The 19,899-nt window shown below is 57.4% G+C and overlaps 2 protein-coding genes across 3 annotated transcripts; one reads left to right on the top strand and one right to left on the bottom strand.

Annotated features, from left to right (window-relative positions):
* The first annotated feature begins 418 nt into the window (after positions 1 to 418).
* Positions 419 to 19,364, top strand: SGCA (sarcoglycan alpha). 2 transcript variants are annotated; one of them, XM_074940515.1, is made up of 10 exons: positions 419 to 507; positions 2,257 to 2,391; positions 3,612 to 3,766; positions 4,355 to 4,427; positions 4,763 to 4,961; positions 5,471 to 5,633; positions 7,033 to 7,241; positions 7,937 to 7,963; positions 18,190 to 18,375; positions 19,164 to 19,364. In XM_074940515.1, exons 1-10 carry the CDS (start codon positions 468 to 470, stop codon positions 19,165 to 19,167), a joined length of 1,191 nt encoding a protein of 396 aa, XP_074796616.1. In that variant the 5' UTR covers positions 419 to 467; the 3' UTR covers positions 19,168 to 19,364. The 2 variants fall into 2 exon arrangements, with proteins under 2 accessions (XP_074796616.1, XP_074796617.1); XM_074940516.1 differs by lacking the exon at positions 19,164 to 19,364 and having other exon boundaries at positions 18,190 to 18,379.
* LOC141978431 (histone H1t-like) lies at positions 11,515 to 12,171 on the bottom strand. Its single transcript, XM_074940518.1, has one exon. It carries the CDS (start codon positions 12,169 to 12,171, stop codon positions 11,515 to 11,517), a length of 657 nt encoding a protein of 218 aa, XP_074796619.1.
* Positions 19,365 to 19,899: the final 535 nt, after the last annotated feature.

The raw sequence follows: 19,899 nt of genomic DNA, 5'->3' as shown, positions 1-19,899 counted from the left end.
AGGGCATTGCTGCTAGGCGTGGCCGGCAGGAAAACCCTGGGTGGCATAGCCGCTGGCACTCGTAGCTCTTGGAGAACAAGGCGCTGTGCAGCCAGGTTAATCAGCTCGCCCGTTATAACCCACTGGGCACCTACCCACTGGGCACCTACCCCTGGGCACATACCCACTGGGCACTTACCCCCTGGGCACCTACCCCCAGGCACAAACCCACGGGGCACCTACCCGCCTTGGGCACATACCCACTGGGCACATACCCACTGGGCATCTACCCCCCCCAGCACATACCCAGTGGCACTTGGCTCGCCCTGGGGCTATTAGCTAGACAGCGAGCTATGGAGCTCGGTTCCACCTTGTCTAGACCCCCCCGCCACCCCAGCGGATCCCTCCCTCGCCTTGTCTGTCCTGACAGCCTGTCCCTGTCAATCAGAGCGTGGTTCTGGCTGGATTCCCAGGCTAAGGGGGCAAAGATGGCAGCCCGGGGACTGCTGTGGACTCCTTTCCTTACGGGCAAGTAACATCCTCTCTCTGCCCCGGGGTTTCTCTGCAGCGAGGCGGGGGTGGGGGGGTGTCTATCTGTATTGCAGAGCCCCGGGGTTCGGGGGGCTGGGGGAGAAATGCCAGCAGCCAGCCTCAAGGCCCAAACAAGGGGGTAGGGCAGGCTATTCTGAGAGTGAGACACGGGGCTGAAAACAATGCCCCTCCTTAGGGGCGAGGGGTACACAGACAGAGACCCCCGCCCTGCCACTGGCCCCAGCCCGGAGAGTCACTGGCGACTAGCAAGGCGAATCCAGAAACTCGGACGAGCCCAAGCAGCACTGGCTAAATATAGCCAAAGTTGCAGCAGGAGTAGGGGGACGGGCCGGCTTCCGTCCAGGCCATTTCCCCTCGCCCCCGGCGGGCTCGCTCTGGCTGGGCCCACCGGCTGGCTCCGCAAGGTGGAGGGGCAGGAGGCTTCCGTGGGAAGGTGGCGCAGAGCCAACCGAATTCAGAACCAGCTGGCAGCCCGAAGCTGGGTCTCGCTCTAAGCTTGGGGGGCTCTGGCTGGGGTCCAAGCTGCCCCGGGGGGTTCTGGAGGGCCTATTTGGGGAGCTGTAGTTTGGTTTGTGGAGGCTGTTATAGGGTGACCAGGTGTCCGGTTTTCGACCAGAACACCCGGCGGGCAGCACCGCCGACCAGGCCGTTAAAAGTCCGGTTGGCGGTACTGCAGATCTAAGGCAGGCTAGTCCCTATCTGTCTTGGCACTGCGCTGCACCCTGGAAGCAGCAGGTCCGGCTCCTAGGTGGGGGGTAGGGGCCATGGGGCTCCGCACGCTGCCCCCGCCCTCAGCACCGGCTCCACACTCCAATTGGCCGGGAACTGCGGCCAATGGGAGCTGTGGGGGCGGTGCCTGCGGGCAAGAGCGTCACTCAGAGCCCCCTGCCACGCCTCCGCCTAGGAGCCGGACCTGATGGCCGCTTCTGGGGCGTAGCACGGAGTCAGGACAGGCAGGAAGTCTGCCTTAGCCCCCTCGCTGCGCTGCTGACCGGGAGCCACCAGAGGTTAGCCTGTGCCCCAACCCCCTGCCCCAGCCCTGAGCCCCTCCAATCCAGAGCCCCTTCCTGCACCCCAAACCCCTCATCCCCAGACCTGCCCCAGAGCCTGCACCCCTAGACCGTGCCCTCACCCTCTCTGCTCCAGCCTGGAGCCCCCTCCCACACCCTGAACCCCTCATTTCTGGCCCCACCTCAGAGCCTGCACCCCCAGTTAGAGCCCTCACCCCCTCCCACACCCCAACCCCCTGCCCCAGCCCAGTGAAGGCGAGTGAGGGTGGGGGAGAGTGAGCCACCAAGGGAGGGGGAATTTACTGAGCGGGGGGCAGAGCCGTGGGGCAGAGGGTGTGGCCTCAAGAAAGGGGCAGGGCTAGGGTGTTCAATTTTGTGCGATTAGGAAGTTGGCAACCCTCCCCCTGGGCTCTTGAGTTGGGCATTTTATCCCCAAGTCTCTCAGTGCTTGGAAGAGGGAGGTGCTGAGCGGTTCCCGCTTTGACTCGGAAGGAGGGGTCAGCTTGCCCAAGATCACCCAGGCTCTCTGGACTGACAGGCCCTAGCCACATCCACCGTGCCACACTGTCCCCCTGAGCTCCTCCCGCAGCTCTTATCTGGCTGGTTGCCCATTGCTCCCCTTGTCTTCTCCTGGCTGGATCTGGGGTAGCCCATATGGCCGCAGGATGCTCCCATTCCACCGGGCCGCCAGCTGTAACCCAGGCCCTCCCCGCAGCGGTGTTCCTGGCTGGGATCCTGGCTGCTCTCCCCGATCGGCACGTCTCGCCGGTGGCCGGAGCCGTCTTCGTCCATGAGCTGAAGAGGGAACATTTCCAGGGGGCCTTCCCCTCCATTCGCAAGAACGACAGTGGTGAGTGAGTGCGCCGGGAGGGTCGCACAGCCCCATGCCCACCCTGGCCCCATGCAAATGGCTTCCTGGATTCCTATTGTCAGGTCAGTCCAATAACCGATCCAAGAGGAGGGGGCTCCACTGGGAACTGGGTCCAAAGGTGGCTGGTACCATTCCCTGACCACTCCCCAACATGGACTGACCAAGCTGTAGGACTAATATCAAATGTATATATCAACGCTCCATATACCCCAATATCGAATCTGATCTATCTATCTATCACCAGAGACCCCAACATCCATCTATCTATCTATCACCAGACACCCCCCATCTATTTATCCCCATACACCCCCAACATCTATCTATCTATCACCAGACACCCCCCATCTATTTATCCCCATACACCCCCAATATCTATCACCATACACCCCTCAATGTCTATCTATCTATCCCCATCCACACTTATCTACCTACATACATATCCCAATATTAATCTAATCTATCTATCACCAGACACCCCCCATGTGTCTGTCCCCATACACCCCCAATATCTATCTATCATCATACACCCCTCAACGTCTATCTCTCTATCCCCATACACACCTATCTATCTACAGACATATCCCAATATTAATCTAATCTATCATCACCAGACACTTCTATCACCATACATAACCCACTGTCTGTCTATCTGCAGTATTTCTCTCCCTCTCATATTCAACTATCTACCATTATTATTACTCATTCTGAGTAGCTCTCACTCTGGGTCAGGCCCTTTCCAGCCATTCAGTAAGGGCCGGTCCCTGCTCGGAGGCGTTCGCGGTGGAAGGACAGATGGACAAACTGAGGATAGGGAAAGGGGACCAGCATCTCTCCAGCTGTCTCTCTCGTCGCCCCGGGATCTCTGGGGGTGCGGTGCACACAGAAGCGCTGGGCTTGGCTCCATATACGGGCCGGGCCGTGGTGTAGGAACTGGCTCCGGGGAAGGTCCCATCGCTGTTGGGGTGGTATGAAACTTGGGCTGCTGGGATGGTGCCTCCCCTTCCTGCCTCTCCCCCGCTCCCCTCCCTTCTCCCCGTGAAGTCCATTGGGGACTTTGCTCTTGGTCTTGATTTTACATGGAAGGCGCCCAGATCCTGTGGTGACGGGCAGCAGGATGAAATCTCAAGAGCGCTAGCCTGGTGGGGCCTCTCCAAGTGAAGGCCCCTGAAAACCCTCAAACCATGTGCGGATCCTTTCAGAAATCCCGCCCGACACCCCCATCACCTTCCACGCCCAGCTGCTGGGATACCCCGACCTGCCCAGGTGGCTGCGCTACACGCAACGTGGGCCGTACCGGACAGGCTATCTCTACGGGTCCCCCACCACGAAGGACATCGGCAGGCAGCTCATCGAGGTACGGGGCCGGCGCTGTCCCCCGCAGATCCCTGGGGCACGGGCAGGACACGGTGTCTTTGCGGGCAGGGGTGTGGCTTTGGGCCATTGTCAGTCGCTTTGTGGCAATGGGTGCTGTTGGGAGTGGTGCGGGTGTACGGGGCCGGAGGGGGGTTCTGGTGGCCTTGGTTGCCGTGTGTGTGCGTCTGAGGGCGTAAGAACCGATGTTGCTTGTGAGGGGCGGGTGGGTGCCTGGCTGTGTCGGCCTCGCCATGGAGGGCGGTAAACGCTTGGTCATCGGGACTAAACCTAACACAATAAACAGCTCCAAAGTCCTATGGAGACCCGAGCAGGCTGCAACCTGGGGGCTCCCTTCCCCCTATTGACCAGGCTCTAGGAGCTGCTCTCTGGGCACTCGCGAGCCATCTCCCCATTCAAGGGCAACAGGGCAAACCCCCTGGAGCTTGGATTTCTCCGCCTCCTGCCCGGGTCTGCCGTTTGAACCACCCTCGCCAGCAGAAGGAGACGGCCTAAGTGGGATGTGACCTGGCTGGCGGCCATTTTGTTCCGTGCGCGGCTCCGAACCTCTTTCTTCTTCTCCATGTGGCAGGTGACGGCGTATAACAGACACACCTACGAGACTGTGCGGCAAAGGGTCATCTTCACCGTTGTCCCCTCCCCAGGTAACGCCCCCGCCTTCCCTGCCATCACTACCCATACCCCTTTCCTAGCAACCAGCCTATCCCAGGCCTGTCGCCATCCCCTTGCCTGGGCAGGGCAAGGAGGAGCCAGCAGCAGCCCTGACCTGATGGTGCAATGATGGACCCATCTGCCGTGTCAAGAGAGCGATACCACCCAGCCCTCCCAGCATCTGTTGGAGCTTGCCCCTTCCCATAGACACCTCAGCATACTCATAATGCCAGAGGTCCTGGCCGTAAGACTCCAAGGCCCTTATGAGGTCTCTGCAGGTCCAACCCCGATGCCCTCCCAACGGGGTCTCTCCGCTCCCTCACCGCAGACGCCCAGATGCCGTACCAGGCGGAGTTCTTCGTGAAGAACCGAGACGTGGAGGAAGTCCTGCCGGCAGACGCGCAGAAGCAGTTCCAGCAAGCCCTGGACATCATGCTGGAGCAGAAGGACTGGAGTATCATCAACATCACGTCGGCCTTGGACCGGGGAGGCCGTGTTCCCCTGCCCATCGAGGGCAGGAAGGAGGGGTAGGGAGAGGGACCTTTCCCGTAGAACATCAGCTATGACGGGACAGACAACTACCCATTGGCTTCCGTAGCTCTGTTCCTTCTCAAGGCTGCCCAGTGCAAGCGCTCCTGGGGTCCCCCAGCCTGGCCCCTCAGCTTGCACTTCTGGGAAACGCCCTAGAACCAGGGCTTGGTCCATGGGGCCAAAGGGTTCCTAGGCTGATTCCACCAGTTAGAAAGATCCCAGACCACTCCCCACAGCCAAAGGACTCCCAGACTGATCCCCACAGCTGGGGCGGGGGGGGGGGGGCTCGCATACCATTCCTCATAGCCAGGGGGCTCTCAGACTGTTCCCCACAGCTGGGTGGCTCCTGGCCCATTCCCCATGGCTGGGAGGGCTTCCAAACTGCTCCCCACAGCTTCTCTAGCTGAGGTAGGCTGGGGCTGCCATGACCGACATTCTCGCGAGCTGTTACACCTAACCCCTCTTCCTCCCACCTTTCCTGTCCCTCTGTGTGTCTCCTCTCCAGGGTTTACATCAAGGTGGGCTCCCGCAGGCCTTTCTCCAACTGCCTGACGGAGGCCATGTCCTCCGACAACCAGTTCAGGTGCAGCCTGGAGCAGCAGCCGGTCATTACCTGCTATGACAGCTTCAGCCCTCAATTCAGAGTCGACTGGTGCAACATTACCTTGGTGAGGGGCTTTGACAATGTCTGCGCTGCCCTGGGTGTCTCGCATCCACCCCTTACTACTGGGGCAGGGGAGGGGGAGGAATCCTGACCCAGGGAAATCCACTGATTTCACCTGGGTTTCCAAGACCCCCTGCCTCAGAGCTGGTGTCCCATCTCAGTGCACTGGGAGATGCCACCTATTACATATCTCTGCGCAACAGCAAAGGTGAACCTTAGGGCCTCGCCTGGTCAATTGGTTGGGTATTGTGCTGGGAATCAGGATTGGTTCTGTTCCTGCCTCGGCGACTGACCTGCTCGGTGACGTTAGGCAAGTCTCTCCCCCTCCCACCCTTGTCTATTTAGGCCATAAGCTCTCTGGGGCAGCAGGGGCTGGCTTTTGCAATGGCCTAGTCTACACACAAAGCTGCACCTGGTTTAACTAAATCGGTGCCTTTACTTAAATCGCTGCAACCTGTGTGCGTAGCCCGGCCTTTGTGGGTCCTAACAGCCCCTAGAATAGCGGGGCCTTGATCTCATTTGGGGCCTCTAGGTGCTGCTGGAAGACAAATGCCAGGTCTCAATGAAAGGGAGGGAGGTGCTAGGCAGAGGGGCGTCTTACGCAGCAGCGTGTCGCTGTGGAGAAAGAGGAACTCGGCGGCATAATACGAAGCAAACTGTCATTTTCACTGGAAATCCCCAATAACTCAGTTCCCGAAAGTATAGTGCCAGCCGCAGTGCTCCTTTCCACCAGCAGAGGGAGGCGGCTCCTTTGGAGAAGGTGGCGGGGGGGTGGGGGGGGGGGGCTAGTGAGCTCTGCCAGGCCCTTATGCAGGGTCTGAACCATGGGGCTGGCACAGTCTCATTAAGTCCCTAGGGGGATGATGGGGCGGGGGGGGGGGCATGTTGGCAGGGTCCCACTGCTCAGGAAATTGGGATAACTGGGGAAGTTTATGGGCAAATCCCAGAGGATTCGATAGGAAACATTAGCCTGGCTGTAGGGTTCCCGATCACCCTATGGGAATTAATAGGGTGTTTCACTAAAGCTCTCCTCCCCCTGCAGCAGTCAATAGGCAGCAATTATTATTAAGGATCTGTATTAGGGCAGTGCCACCTAGTGGCCCCAACTCAGATGAGGGCCCCGGTGGGCCAGCGGCTGGACCCGCAGAGTGCATGGCAAAGGGCTCACAGACAAAGGAAGAGCCTACCCCTGATTTACAGCTGGGGAACAAAGGTGCAGGAAGATGGGGGTGTACGGCATCACGGGGGTACATCCCTGCTCTCCAGAGTCCCAGTTCGCCGCCTTAACCCCAGCCCATCATCCATTACTTCCTATCTATGGACCCCTAGAGGTCTTCCCCCCTGAGAGACCACGGTCGATCCTGACGGCATCCTGGCGTCTTCTCTCTCTTCTCCTCCTTCAGGCCGATCTCTCCAGCCTCAGCGTCACGGAGGGGGTGCCCGTTTGGGGCGATGGGGTGCTGGAGGAGGGCAGCGAATACAACCCCCCCACGGACTCCCCTGAGAAGGCATTCTTGTCTGACTATCTGCTGACCATCTTGCTACCTCTGCTGGTGGCCTTCCTGCTCTGCCTACTCCTGGCCTACATCATGTACTGTAGGAGGGAGGGAGTGTAAGTTGGATAGATGCCCCTGGAGCCAGGAAATGGGAAGGGATGTAGGAATCAGCTGGAGACCCCCTCCCTAGCTGATCGGGGTGCTCAGGACTTCCCTGTTTGCTGATGGCTGGAGCCCCCTGGAGCTGAGTGAAATCCACCCTTGCCAAAGCACTTAGCACCCTAAGGGCTGCAGATGTGCCTGGATTTTCGGCTGGCCCCTCTGCTCTGGGGGGAATTTCCCCCGCTCTGGAAAACTGATCGTGCATCCGTCTGTCATGGTGGCGGGGAGAGAGTTCAGCTCCCGAAGTTCATTTTTTGTCACATCTTGTGACCTTTGACATACTTTTAACAGCTGAGCTCGCAATTCGGGAAATTTTGTTGGCCCAATTGTCGCAACAGCCCCCCGCCCCTTCAGCCACTTGTGCCGTAGGAGGATCTCCACTAGCTGTGAGACGTATTGGGGCTATGACACACAGCAGCTCTGAGTCCCTCCAGCAGAGGGCAGCGGTGCGTGCACACTTCACTTCTCGCTGCTGTTCACGTGGCTAGGGCCAGCCAGGCTGTCTATAAACACTTGCTTGAGGGTTATTTAAAGTTATGATTTATCTCTACTGGGGCCTGGCTGCACATCTGGCTTAGCTGATGACAATTTTAAGCTCAGCTGTTGGCAATGTCTCATGACCACTCCCCCCTTTCTTTTCCCCCCGTAGGCACAAAAGGGATAGGAAGACCTCTGAGTAAGTGATTCAGCGATCACCATTGTGTCTGCATGCGGGGGTGTGTGTGAGATTTGTATGTCGGTGTGGGTTTGTGAGGCTGATTGGTGTATGCGCTTTGCGCGGGGTACGGTTGTGTGTTTTCTGCCTGTTTGTATTTTAACACGTTTCCGGGCTTCGGCAGTTTGTGTGCTTGCTTGCCAACGTGGGTGTGTGTTTGGGGGGTTGTTTGAGATTGTGTTGGGTGGCTGGGGGGTGTACACACCGAGTCATGCCAGTACCTGGGAGTTCTTTCTCCTCCCCCCTCATATCTCTCAACTGTCACGTTGCCGTGAGTGTGAGCAGATCCGGACGCAGGTCCCTGCGTTGGCCCGGGCAGACCTCGGCTGAGTGACCCTCAGGGCATGGCAATGCAGCCTTCAAACTTGGACTTAAAAGGCTCCAGGCTTGTCCCGCTCCCGGATCCCGCTCTCATCACCTTCATTCCCTGCCTTCCTCTGCAGGGACGAAGGGTCACGCAGATGAAGAATTAATCTCTCACATTTCGATAGCCCAATTCATCCCTGAGCACTGATACACATAGGATGGGATTGCATTGCCCACCACTGAAATGCAGCCACCTCTGGAGTGGAATGAGGCAGCCGTTTAACAGCACATGCAGCACGGCCACACTCCACTTTAGTGCAGGAGGCTGTTAGATGAAGCAGGATGCAAATCCCGCCCCCAGTAGGATTTTGGGAAGAGCGCCAGTGCTAAATACCCCAACTCTTGTGAGAGGTACCAGGGGATCATTAATGAGAATGAATAGCCGCAGGCCAAGGGCTGCATCTGAATAGAGGAGCCAGCAGTACCAACATCTCCCACTCAGCCTCCTGGGACCCTGAGGCCAGGACGAGCCCAGCCCGCCCGTCTACACTGTAATTTTATAGCCTGAGTGTTTGCTGAGCCGGGCCAGCCATGGGTGTTTCACTGCAGTGCAGACATAGGTCGAGATCCTACAGGACCTCAGCCTGAGCTGGTACCCGTGTCATTCCTCCCCCTTCACTGGCTGTTAGCAGATGGGTTTCAGGCTCATTCCCACCCTTCATCCCTTCTTGGTGCCAGAGGCTGAGCCTGGCCCCAGGAGAGTTGAAATGCAACCTTGTATTCATGGCAGTGCTAGAACTCTGGCTTTGGAGGTTTTCGCTCCCACTTTGACCAGCTGCTGCCCAGCCTGGCTGATCGGCGTCCTGCTCCCTGGGAAGATCCCTCAGCACCAGCTTTCCTCTTTCTGCCAGGCTTCCTGCTCCCAGTCTTTTGGGGGCCTCCTTCTTGGGCGCTGCTTTCTCTTTCTTCTTTCCCACCCCTTGCTGACTCTGAAGGAGCCCCAAGCTCCTGTGCCTTTCAGCTGCTGCAAGACCCCTTTGAAGACCAGGTTCTTGAGCACCCTCTGGAAGTGGTGCTCGTTCCTCCTCAGGTGGTAGCCAGTGGCCATGATGATCTTCTTGACAACCTGCAGGGAAAGGCCTGATCACCCCTTGGACACGGCCACAGCCTCCAAAATGAGCTTGGAGACACCTTGACCTAGTAGCTTGGAAGGGTTGGCACCAGCTGGCTGGTTGAGGAGCCTAGAACCTGATGGCTTGGGCTGGTTGAGGAGCCTAGAACCTGATGGCTTGGGCTGGTTTGAAGAGGCTGGAAACCGGTGGACGGGAAGTATCAGTTTTCTCAGTTCTCTCTGAATCTGGCTTATCTGAGACCAGAGTGGCCGCATCCAGGTTGGCTGACACAGAGGACGGGACCTGGGAAGACTCACTCGTATCAGTCATTTTGCTCGCTGCTCCTTGCCTGGTGGGTTGGCAGCCAGAGGTCTTTCCTGCTTGTTTACTGTGTATTTTCCAGCTTGAGATGCAGCACCGAACCCTGGAGTGAAGTAGGCAGCCTGGTTGCTCCAGATCCAGCACTGTGCAGATTGGCCTCCCCTCAGCGAATCCAAACCCCGGCATGGGCTCCACATTCAGACCGATTTCCACAGCTCCTTGGGTTTAATTTCCAGGGATCTCAGTTAGGAGAGGACACAGGGAAGCTGCCAATTCACCAGCTCCTGAGTGAAAGTGCTGAATTTTTGAGCTACTTTTCAATTTTGGTTCCTCGCAGGGTGACTTGGAGATCCAGCATCCTGGCTTGGCTGCTGTTTTCTTTGAGGACTTTCTCCCGCTAGGTACCTGGGGAAATGGACTCAGCTCGATCCCTCCTGCTGGATTCCAGTTGGCTCCCAGCGATCAAGTCAGCTAGTTCCATGTGAGGTTGCAGGCCTATTACAGATGTCCCTGGGCTCCAGGACAACCTGGCAGTAACCATGACAGCAAAACTGGGCCAGTTGTGATGTCATAAGGAGCTTGTGATGCCCGTGTGTGTGTCACCCCACATCGCAATTTTTACAGACTGTGATTTAGAGATTTGAAGGATCTGCCAAGATATAATTTGTCAAAAGGCCCTTGATTTGATTGAAATGGTGCCCTGCAGGCCCCTGGGTGTGGGGTTCAAGGCTCTCCTGTGGCTTGCCGTGGAAGTTACTCTTATCCAGGGGTGGCAGAAGGGAGCTGACGGGCTGTGTCGTGTGTGTGTGGGGAGTGGGGGGGGGGATGGAGCGGGTCTAAGCATGTCTGCAATGGAGTGAGCGTGTCTCCCTACGTATCTGTTGGGTGTTCTGTGCCCAGAGCAGGAGGGGACCCAATTCCTGACATGCCAGCTTGGTGCTCAGCCAGCTGGCAGTAGGAGCCAGCCCCCAGTGCTTGTGTGATCAGAATCCTGGGATAAAGGCCAGCGGGTATCTCAGCGTCCCGGTCTCTGCCTCCCAGAGGGCATTGCACCCAGCACCATGAAACTGCAAGCTACTCATGGTCGGGGAAGCCAAATCCCCGGCTAACCAGGACCAAGTTAACCTCACCGGGCATTTTCGTGCCACAGCAGGTGAATCAGGTCGAGCAGCAAGGGCACTAGCTTGGGACTCGATGGGCCTGGATGCTAATCCTGGCTCTGCCACTACTCATTGTGTGACCTTGGGTATATCACTTCCCCTCTGTTTCTCCTCCTGCTTTGTCTGGTCAGATTGCAGGCTCTCTGTATGCCTTCCTCCATACTGGCTCCGATGCATGGAAGCCCTGCCAGTCCAGGATCTCTCTCCTTCAAGTCCTTCCATAAAGGGCACCTCTTCCCCTGGGGACTATCAATCCCCACTTTTGCAACAGCCCAGCACGCCCTCTGATCACTGCATGTCGTTCGTGCCTTGGTCCTCTGGCTTAATCGGAATGACAGAGCCTTGCAGAGCAGAGGGTCCCTTGCCCCATGATCAATGTGAAAGCTCGACCAGCAACATAGGGTGCTACTTGCCCCCCCACCCCCACAAACATAGCTTGGGAGATGTATAGGGATCAGAGCCCCACGTGGTGTAAATACATCACCATTCCCTCAACCCCTCCCCCTCTCTTCTCCTGGTGGCAGGTTCCCAAGGATGAGTCTGGACATGGGGAGTTTTTAAATACAGCCACCATTTTATTTCTCGCAGGGGTAAACCTGTAGTAGGGGTGGGTCTATCCTTCAAGCGTTGGCTGGCTGCTGCCCAGCGTGGCTGGCTGACGGCTTGGCTTCCTTAGAAGATCCATCGTCAGCAGCTGCCCTCTTTCGGCCAGGCTTGTGGCTGCTATGCCAACCTTGAGGGGCCTCCCTCGTTTCTTGGGTGCCTTTTTCTTCCTGTGCCCTGTGCCCATCTTCTTGGCCAGCTCCTTGCCGATCCCAAAGGAGCCTGAAGCCCCGGTGCCTTTCAGCTTTTGCAGGAGCCCTTTGGTCACCAGGCTCAAGAGCACCCTCTTGAAATGGGTCTTCTTCTTGGCCATGTCGTAGCCCGTGGCCACAATGATCTTCTTGAGAGCCTGCAGGGAAAGGCCTGTGTGCTTCTTCGAGGTGGCCACAGCCTCCAGGATGCGCTTGGAGAGTCCTCGACTCAGTGGTTTGGCGTGGCTGACGCCAGGCAAGCTGGATAGTTTGGAGATCCGGCTGCCTGATGGCTTGGTCTTCTTGGGGAGGCTGGAACCAGACGCCTCAGGCTGCTCGGGATTCTCATGGGTCTCTGCCGCTGGGTTAGCTGAGCCTACGTCAGCAGAACCTGCGGCTGCTGGCTCAGGGTTCCCTGAAGCTGGGGCGGCTGAATCCAGGGGAAGAACCTCAGAAGGGTTTTGTGCATCATCCATTTTGCTTGCCAAAGGGAGCTGCTGCTCCTTGTCTCCTGTCCCAGTTTAGGGTCTGCCCCTTCAGACCAGCTAAATGTCTATATCGTCTGGGTGTTCCGCGTTGAGACGTAGGACTCGCCAGGCGGCTAAAACCCCGTCGTCCTGCTGCCCCAGGACCAGCTCGCTGCGCGTGGGCCCTGCTCACCGAGCCCAGCCTCTGGCTGGAGTTGTGTGTCCAGCTCTTGGCAGCTCGGGGTACAAGAGGCTTGGCCGCCGGAGAGGACCCAGGGAAAAGCTGCACCTAATGGTTGCGTTTGGGGACACACGGATTCTTAGCTCTGGCCTTGCAGCCTTGGCCCGTCTTGGCCTGGCTGCCTCGCTTGGTGGCTGTTCTCCTTGAGGACCTTCTCCCACCAGGGACCCACCTTGTCTGACTCACCGTACTGGATTCTGGGCTGTGGTCAGCTGGGGGTGAGGGTACCGGGCAAGCGAGTGATGAGCTGTAAGCCCCAGCCCACTTGGCCACACTTGGGCTGCTAGAACATAGTGGTTGCCATGAGACCGGAGCTTGGTAGATTGTGACATCAGGTGCACCCTGTGATGTCTGCGTAGGGGCGTGTCTGGGCACAGGCCCCCTCAGAGAGGAGCAGGGGAGCATCCCTTTAAATAGTTTGCAAGCCCGCTTGCGGTGCTCACTGTGTTCTGGGTGTTAGAAGCGGCCAGGTAGAGCAGCAAGACGTATATAGCCAGGCTTGGCGCGTTCATATTTAGTCAACAGGGTTGTTTGGGACCCAACTGTGCAGTGTGCTGTCCTCATATTGTTGTGGGTTGCGAGGTGTTAACCAAACACCCCACATGTGACCAGAGACCCCCAAGTGCTGAGCTTTCCTGTGTGTTCCCAGGAGCAGAGGGCCAGGCTGCTCCGAAGCATTCAGCACCCAAGCAGGAGCAGGTTTCGTGGACAGCTCAGGGTGGTGGGTGCATGCTGGGAAATCCAGCCACGAGTGTCACAAACGGGAGTGGCAGGGCGTTGATTCCTGGCCTTTATTCAGGCGCCTAAATGGAAGCTGAGCTCTTCTGTAGGTTCTGATTGTGGGGGCCAAGCACTTGAAAATCTGGCCCATTGTGGGCCCAGTTCTCTTGTCACCGGATACCAACTTGCCCTAGGAGTCACCTGTGTGCAGCGGTGGGAGAATTTGGCCTAGGAATTGTACCCGAGTGTGCACCCACGAGTGTGTCTGTCCATACACCGCTCTTCTGTGGGCATGTTTCTTGTTATTCTGTCCTTGCCAGTCTGAGGACACCGTGTTCCTCCCTTCACATCCACCCAGCCCCTGTAAGACTCTCCATGGCAGTGATCCTTCCTCTGGGCCATATTCTCTCCAGCCTTGCTGTTGAGCAGTGCAAGGGGTTGCCTCCTTCCCGGAGGCCTGTCCCTGCTGCATTCAATGCCCTGGCACCCAACTGCTGATCCCCTGCATGCCAGCACGTTGCAGAACGATTGGCCCTCCCCGAACCAGCCTGCCATGGGTGTGGTCTGTCACAATTTTTCCCACACCGCTGTGGAATGAATTTGGTTATGTGCACTAATATGGAGGTGATGCATGACCCTCCTCCTCCCCCCCAAAGCTGACCATGGCAAGTGTCTCCTCGGTGGCCTTCTCCCCTTTCCTGGAGGCCCCCTCATCTTCCTGGTGGGCTTTGCCCTTCCGCTTTCCCTTGCTGGCTCTGGCAGCGCCCAAGGCCTGGATGCCCATCACCTTGCTCAGGAGCTGCCTCGCCAGCACCTTCCTGAAGCAGTGCTTGTTTCTGCCCTTGCCGTGGCGTAGCCTCCGGCCTCAAGGGTCTCCTGGATGGTTGCCAGGGGAAGGGGCAGCTTGGAGGTCGCCACGGCCGTCAGGATGGCCGGGGAGAGGCTGGGACACCTTGGTTTATGCTGCCTGAGAAGCTTTGATGGAGCTGGGGCTTGCAGGCCCAAGGAAACGGAGCAAGGCTCCTTGCTCCTTGACCAAGTGTCCTGTGCAGGAAGCTGCCCAGCAGTTGCCACCCCAGCCTATAAACCCAGTAACCACGGCAGCCCAGCTGGTGAGGTCAGACCGCAAGCGCTCTCCTAGTCCGGCCTCGCTGGACGGCTTCCCCATGGGGTTGCTTGAGATGGTGGAGGGACGTGTTGATTTCAGGCACCTCCGCCCTGATCCTCCTACGCATGCTTGAGCATGGGAGCGTCCATCCACGTTCAGCTCTGTGTTGCGGGAACATTGGGGGGCTCTCTCTGCTCTTGGTGGGGGGGTGGGGGATCCTTGGAGACCTGAGGACTCTCCAGCCCCCGCTTCAGCTCCACTCGCTCTCCCGAAGTGACCTGGCCTCGGGGCAGGGTCTCCACCTTGGGACACAATTGCTTCCAGCGTCCGCACTCGGAGGGATGAGAAATCGGACCTTCCCCTTCAGCCCCATCCAAGGAGTTCAAGCTACTCCGTTCTCTATAGGATCCCATGCTGCCCTCACCTCTGCAGCGTACGAGCACCTGCCAGTCGGGCATTCAGCAATGTAGCCAGCATCTGTCATGGGAGGATCGTGTCCTCTCCCCTGGGGGAGGAGTGTGTGGGCAGTGGAGGGTTCTGTTTTTGTAGGGTTGGGTCTTTGAAATGTGTGTGAAGGCGGGTGGGAGCAGCGCTCCGCACCTTCCACTCCAAATGCCAGGGGGCTTGGGGTGGGTCTTAGCTCCTGGGGGAGTTCGTTCCACAGACTGGGACCAGCCCCTGTCAAACGCTGTCTGCCCCTCTGGGTTGATTGGACCCCCTCCTCTCCTGGGTTCAAAGAAGAGAGGCCCGAGCACAGCGAGGGAATCCATTCCACCTGGTTTCTGTGGTCAGTGCTTTGGGCTGAGTTTGCCCCATCGCAACCCCAGGCTGGTCTCCCGTCCCCATGTAGGTGGGGCTAGATGCTACTTAGTTCAGAGCCTTGCAAGGGCCCTAGTCCCAGGAACTCAGGTTCCATTCCACCCCCACCCTCTTCCTTTCTCCGGGGTTTCAGGTGCCTTCCCACCCTTCACCCCTTCTTGGTGCCAGAGGCCACGGGAGAGTTGACATGCAATCTTATATTCATGGCAGTGCTACACCTCTGGCTCTGGAGGTCCTCCCACTTTCGCCAGCCTTTTGGCTCCCTGGAAAGATCCCTCAGCACCAGCCTTCCCCTTTCTGCTAGGCTTCCTGCTCCCACTCTTTGGGAGGCCTCCCTCTTTTCTTGGGCGCGGCTTTTGCTTTCTTCTTTCCCGCCCCCTTGCCGATTCTGAAGGAGTCCAAAGCTCTGGTGCCTTTCAGCTGCTGCAGGAGCTCTTTGGAGATCAGGTTCTCTCCATGTGGTAGCCAGCGGCTACAATGAGCCTGCAGAGAAAGGGGGTGACCACAGCCTCCAGAATGAGCTTGGAGACACCTTGACTTGGTAGCTTGGAAAGGTTGGCACCAGCTGGCTGGCCAGACAGCCTAGAATTTGATGACTTGGGCTGGTCGGAGAGCCTAGAACCTGATGCTCGTGTGGACTGGAGAAGCCGGAAGAGGATGGATTGGAAGTTCTGGCGTTCTTAGGTACCTCTGAACCTGGATTAACCGAGGATCCAGGGTGACTGAATCAGAGGAGGGAACCTGAGAAGACTCACTCATATCAGTCATTTTGCTTGTTGAGGGCTCTGTTGAAGGCCAGATGTGGGTGGTGACCGTAGGAGCCAGGGCTGGTGCATTGTGAGGTCATGTGTGTGTGTGTGTGTGTGTGTGTGTGTGTGTGTGGGGCCTTAGATCAGACTGGTGCATTGTGAGGTCATGTGTGTGTGTGTGTGTGTGTGTGTGTGTGTGTGTGTGTGTGTGTGTGTGTGTGTGTGTGTGTGTGGGGCCTTAGATCAGACTTCCCCATGTTGGATGGAGGCCTATCACAACACCTTAACAGAAAATATTCTGTCCCGTGCACCTCCGGAGCCCTGACAGATCACTCCACCTAGCTGCCACCTCTGGGGTCTCACATGATGGCTGTTTAACAGCGCTCAGCAAAGCTACATGATAGTAAAGGGAGGGGAGAAAAGCACTGTACCCACTGAAAGTGCAAGAGGAACTCTGATGATTATATATTTATTCTGCCTCCCTAATTTGGCCTCAGGAGAGCACAGACAGCTTGATGTCTGCAAATTATGCCATGAGACCTTGAATGGCCAGAAGCCTGGCTTCCCTTCTCATCTGAGAGAGGAGCAGGGCTGCCTTCAAAGCACATGGAGGGGCTCTGGTTCAAGATTAAGTGGGGACGGATTAGACAAGTTATCAAGCACCAGTTCTGTAATCCCACAGAGTTCTCCCCCGCACCACAATGGCCCAGACTGATGACCCTTAGCCCAGAGGGCTGGGAAGGCTTTCAAGGCTACCCTCCTGACTTCCAAGGCTGTTTCCTCTTTGCATCCCACTTTGAAAGGATTCGCCCAGACACGGGAGAGCTTTTAAATACACGGATCCCTTTATTAAGCCCTGTTTCATAGCGGAGCCCCAGCGGGGGATGCAATCCCTCACTCGGCGGCTTGCCGTTTCCTACCCTGGCGAGCTGGCCGGCTGGCTTTGGAGGACACGCGTTTGGGTGCCTTCCTCCTCCCGGGCTTCTTTCTTTTCTTGGCGGCTACTTGATTCTTCTTCACGTCCCTCTTCTTCCTGCCTGCACGAAAGGAGCCCGAGTCGCCCATCCCAGTCATCTGCTTCAGCAGCCCTTTGGAGACCAGCCCCTTGAGCACGCGCAGGAAATGGGTTTTGTTTCTCACCACGTCGTAGCCCGCCTTGGTGATTATCTTCTTCAGGGCCTCCAGGGAGAGGCCTTGGCATTTCGGGGAGGTGGCCACAGCCCAAAGGATGAGCTCCGAGACGCTGGGGTTGGCATGCTTCGAGGCCGTGGGGGCTCCTGGGCTTGTGGTTGAACCTTGGGGCTCTGATGCCAAAGAGGACCCCTCGCAAGGTTCACACAGATCAGTCATTTTGCTGGCCGATAGGAGACACTTCTCCTGGACTAGCCTTCAGATTGGAGCCACCTCCCGGCTGCCCTGGCTGCGTGGTCTCGTTTCTGGCTGGAGGTGAGGCCCCAAACGACGCGACGTGGGGCGGGGGGCCCTGGCGTAGCTCCCTGGGGTTCTCCTCCTCTCCCGGCGCTGATCGGTCTCGGACCGTTCACGTGGCGTCCCGCTTCCTCGGTTCGAAAGACGCCGAGGACCCAGGGAACGCTGCCGTTAACAGCCCCTTTATGAAAGCACGGGGTGAGGCCCGTGACACGCGAGGGCTTTAGCTCCTCACGGCTGGGCTCCGCGGGGCCAGGACTCGATTGCCTCGTTCCTCTGTCGGCTCCCTGCGTGGAGGAGGCTGGGCAGGCAGTGCTGAGCCCCAAGGCAGACCCCACCCCAAGTCACTGGCCCAAGCTAGTAACCGTGGTAGCGCAGCCTGGTGCGTTGTGATGTCGGAGGGGCCCTGTGATGCGGGGAACGTGGCCCGATGGGGCAGGTTTCCCCTGTGGCAGGGCCACGCAGCTAAGGAATAGGCAGAGATTTTAAAGCAGCAAAGCGAATCGTCGCTCAAATCCCGCCCGCGCTATCCCTGCAGAGCTCAGCTCACGAGCCAGGGTTAGCGTCGGAGCGTGTGTGCGCGGGGGGGGGTTTGGGAGAGAGAAATCCTGGCCCCAGCAATGGCAGTGGGAATTTTGTCACTGACTTCAACAGAACAAGGATTTCATTGTGTGTGTATGTGAGTGCGAGAGAGAGAGCGCGGGCACGTAGCTCTGTGGGACAAGGGCCATCTTTGTCCTGGGTTTGTACAGCGCCCTGCACACTGGGGTCTGGGTCCAGGATGGGTTCCTAGGTGCTACCGTAATACACCTAATACATAACATACAGCGCCTAGCACAGTGGGGTCCAGGACTAGGGTTCCAAGGCGCTACCACACTACAAATCAATTATTATTCTCCCTCCCCGCCCCCCGGCCAGGCTAATTGTGTCCTCTCTGCTCTCCCCCATCTCCTGGTTGCCAGCGTCCAGATGGTGCATCACAACACGATCCACAGCAACACGGAGGAGCTGAGGCACATGGCCAGCAGCCGGGACGTGCCCCGCCCTCTCTCCACCCTGCCCATGTTCAACGTTCGCACAGGCGAGAGGGTCTCCCCGCTGCAGGGCCATCAGGACAGCGCCCACGTCCCGCTCATCCTGGCCCAGCAGTGAGTGTTCCCCGCCTGCCTGGGTCAGGGCCCACAGAATGGGTTTGATAATTGATTTGTGGCGGGGGGGGGGGTGCAAAGCCATGGCCTGGGGCAGGTGGCTCCTCCCCTTTAAGGGTTAATTGTTCCCCCTAGACAGTCAGTGGGCTTGAAATGGGCGGGGGGGGGGGGGGGAGCCAGGGGAGAATCAGGCCTCAGGGGCTTGATTTGTCATTGCTCTGTGGCCTCTCTGCCCCAGCAAGGAGGCTGCAGGGCAGGTGGAAGGGCTGCATGGGGAATACCCCCCAGCACAGCCCCTGCCTTTCAAACAGGGGTGTATGAGGCCCCACGGGTGGCCCCCCAGACGGTTGGTCCCCGGGGCTGTAGCCACACTGCCTTGTCAGCACAGCTGGGGTCGGTAGGATGTAGGGACTGACCCCTTCTTGGGCCGAGGGGGCAGTTCAGCCTCTGGGGTCCATTGAGACCTTGGCCTCTCTGCTAGGGCAGCCAGCAAGGGGCTGGGAAGCTGTTTTAGTCCAAAGGAAGCAGGAGAATTGACTAAACGCTAGATGAAAAGTGTGGCTGTGAAAGCTATTTGAAAGCTGGCCCTTTAACTGAAGGCAGCGTGGCCTAATGATTAGCACACAGGACTGTGAGTTAGGAGACCTGGGCTCTAGGCCCTGAGCCACTGCTTGCTCATTTCTTGGCCTGGGTTATAATATTTTACCCGGGCTGAGGTCTTTGAAGGGGGAGAGCTATACAGGGGTAACATTTTTATTACCAGGGCTTTTCTCTCCTTCCCCCCCCAGGTAAAGACAACATGGGGCATTCCTGTCTCTTGACTCCAGGGGATTCGCGGCAAACAGCCAAGGACTCTTTTGTTGGTTGGGGAGATGGGGGAAAAAAATCTTGTTTTTCCACTGTGAGAAACAGAGTAACAGGTGGGGACTAAAGAGATCAGTGTGCGTGTGTCCGTCACAAGCAGGAGAGAGGCGGGGAAGTAATAAATAGCAGTGATTGCTTAAACCACTGAGCAATGATTAATTAAAGCATGTTTTAATATGAAACTTGGTCTCTGTGCTCCAGCTTTGCTGCTCCCTAACTCTAGGGCAGAAAAGGTCATGGTGTCTCAATATAAATCCATGATACGCCCCCATCTGGAATACCGCGTACAACTGTGGTCGCTCCAGCTCCAAAAAGATCTGTTGGAATTGGAAAAGGTTCAGAAAAGGGCAACAAAAATGATCAGGGGTCTGGAACGGCTTCCGTATGAGGAGAGATTAATAAGACTGGGACTTTTCAGCTTGGAAAAGAGATGACTAAGGGGGGATATGATTGAGGTCTATAAAATTATGACTGGTGTGGAGAAAGTAAATAAGGAAGTGTTATTTACTCCTCATAGCACAAGAACTAAGGGGCACCAAATGAAATTAATAGGGAGCAGGTTTAAAACAAACAAAAGGAAGTATTTCTTCACACAACGCACAGTCAACCTGCGGAACTCCATGCCAGAGGATGTTGTGAAGGCCAAGAGTATAACAGGGT

This window comes from Natator depressus, chromosome 27, assembly GCF_965152275.1.
Source record: "Natator depressus isolate rNatDep1 chromosome 27, rNatDep2.hap1, whole genome shotgun sequence".
NCBI classification, from domain to species: Eukaryota; Metazoa; Chordata; order Testudines; family Cheloniidae; genus Natator; species Natator depressus.
This window is presented reverse-complemented; position numbering and strand designations above follow the sequence as displayed.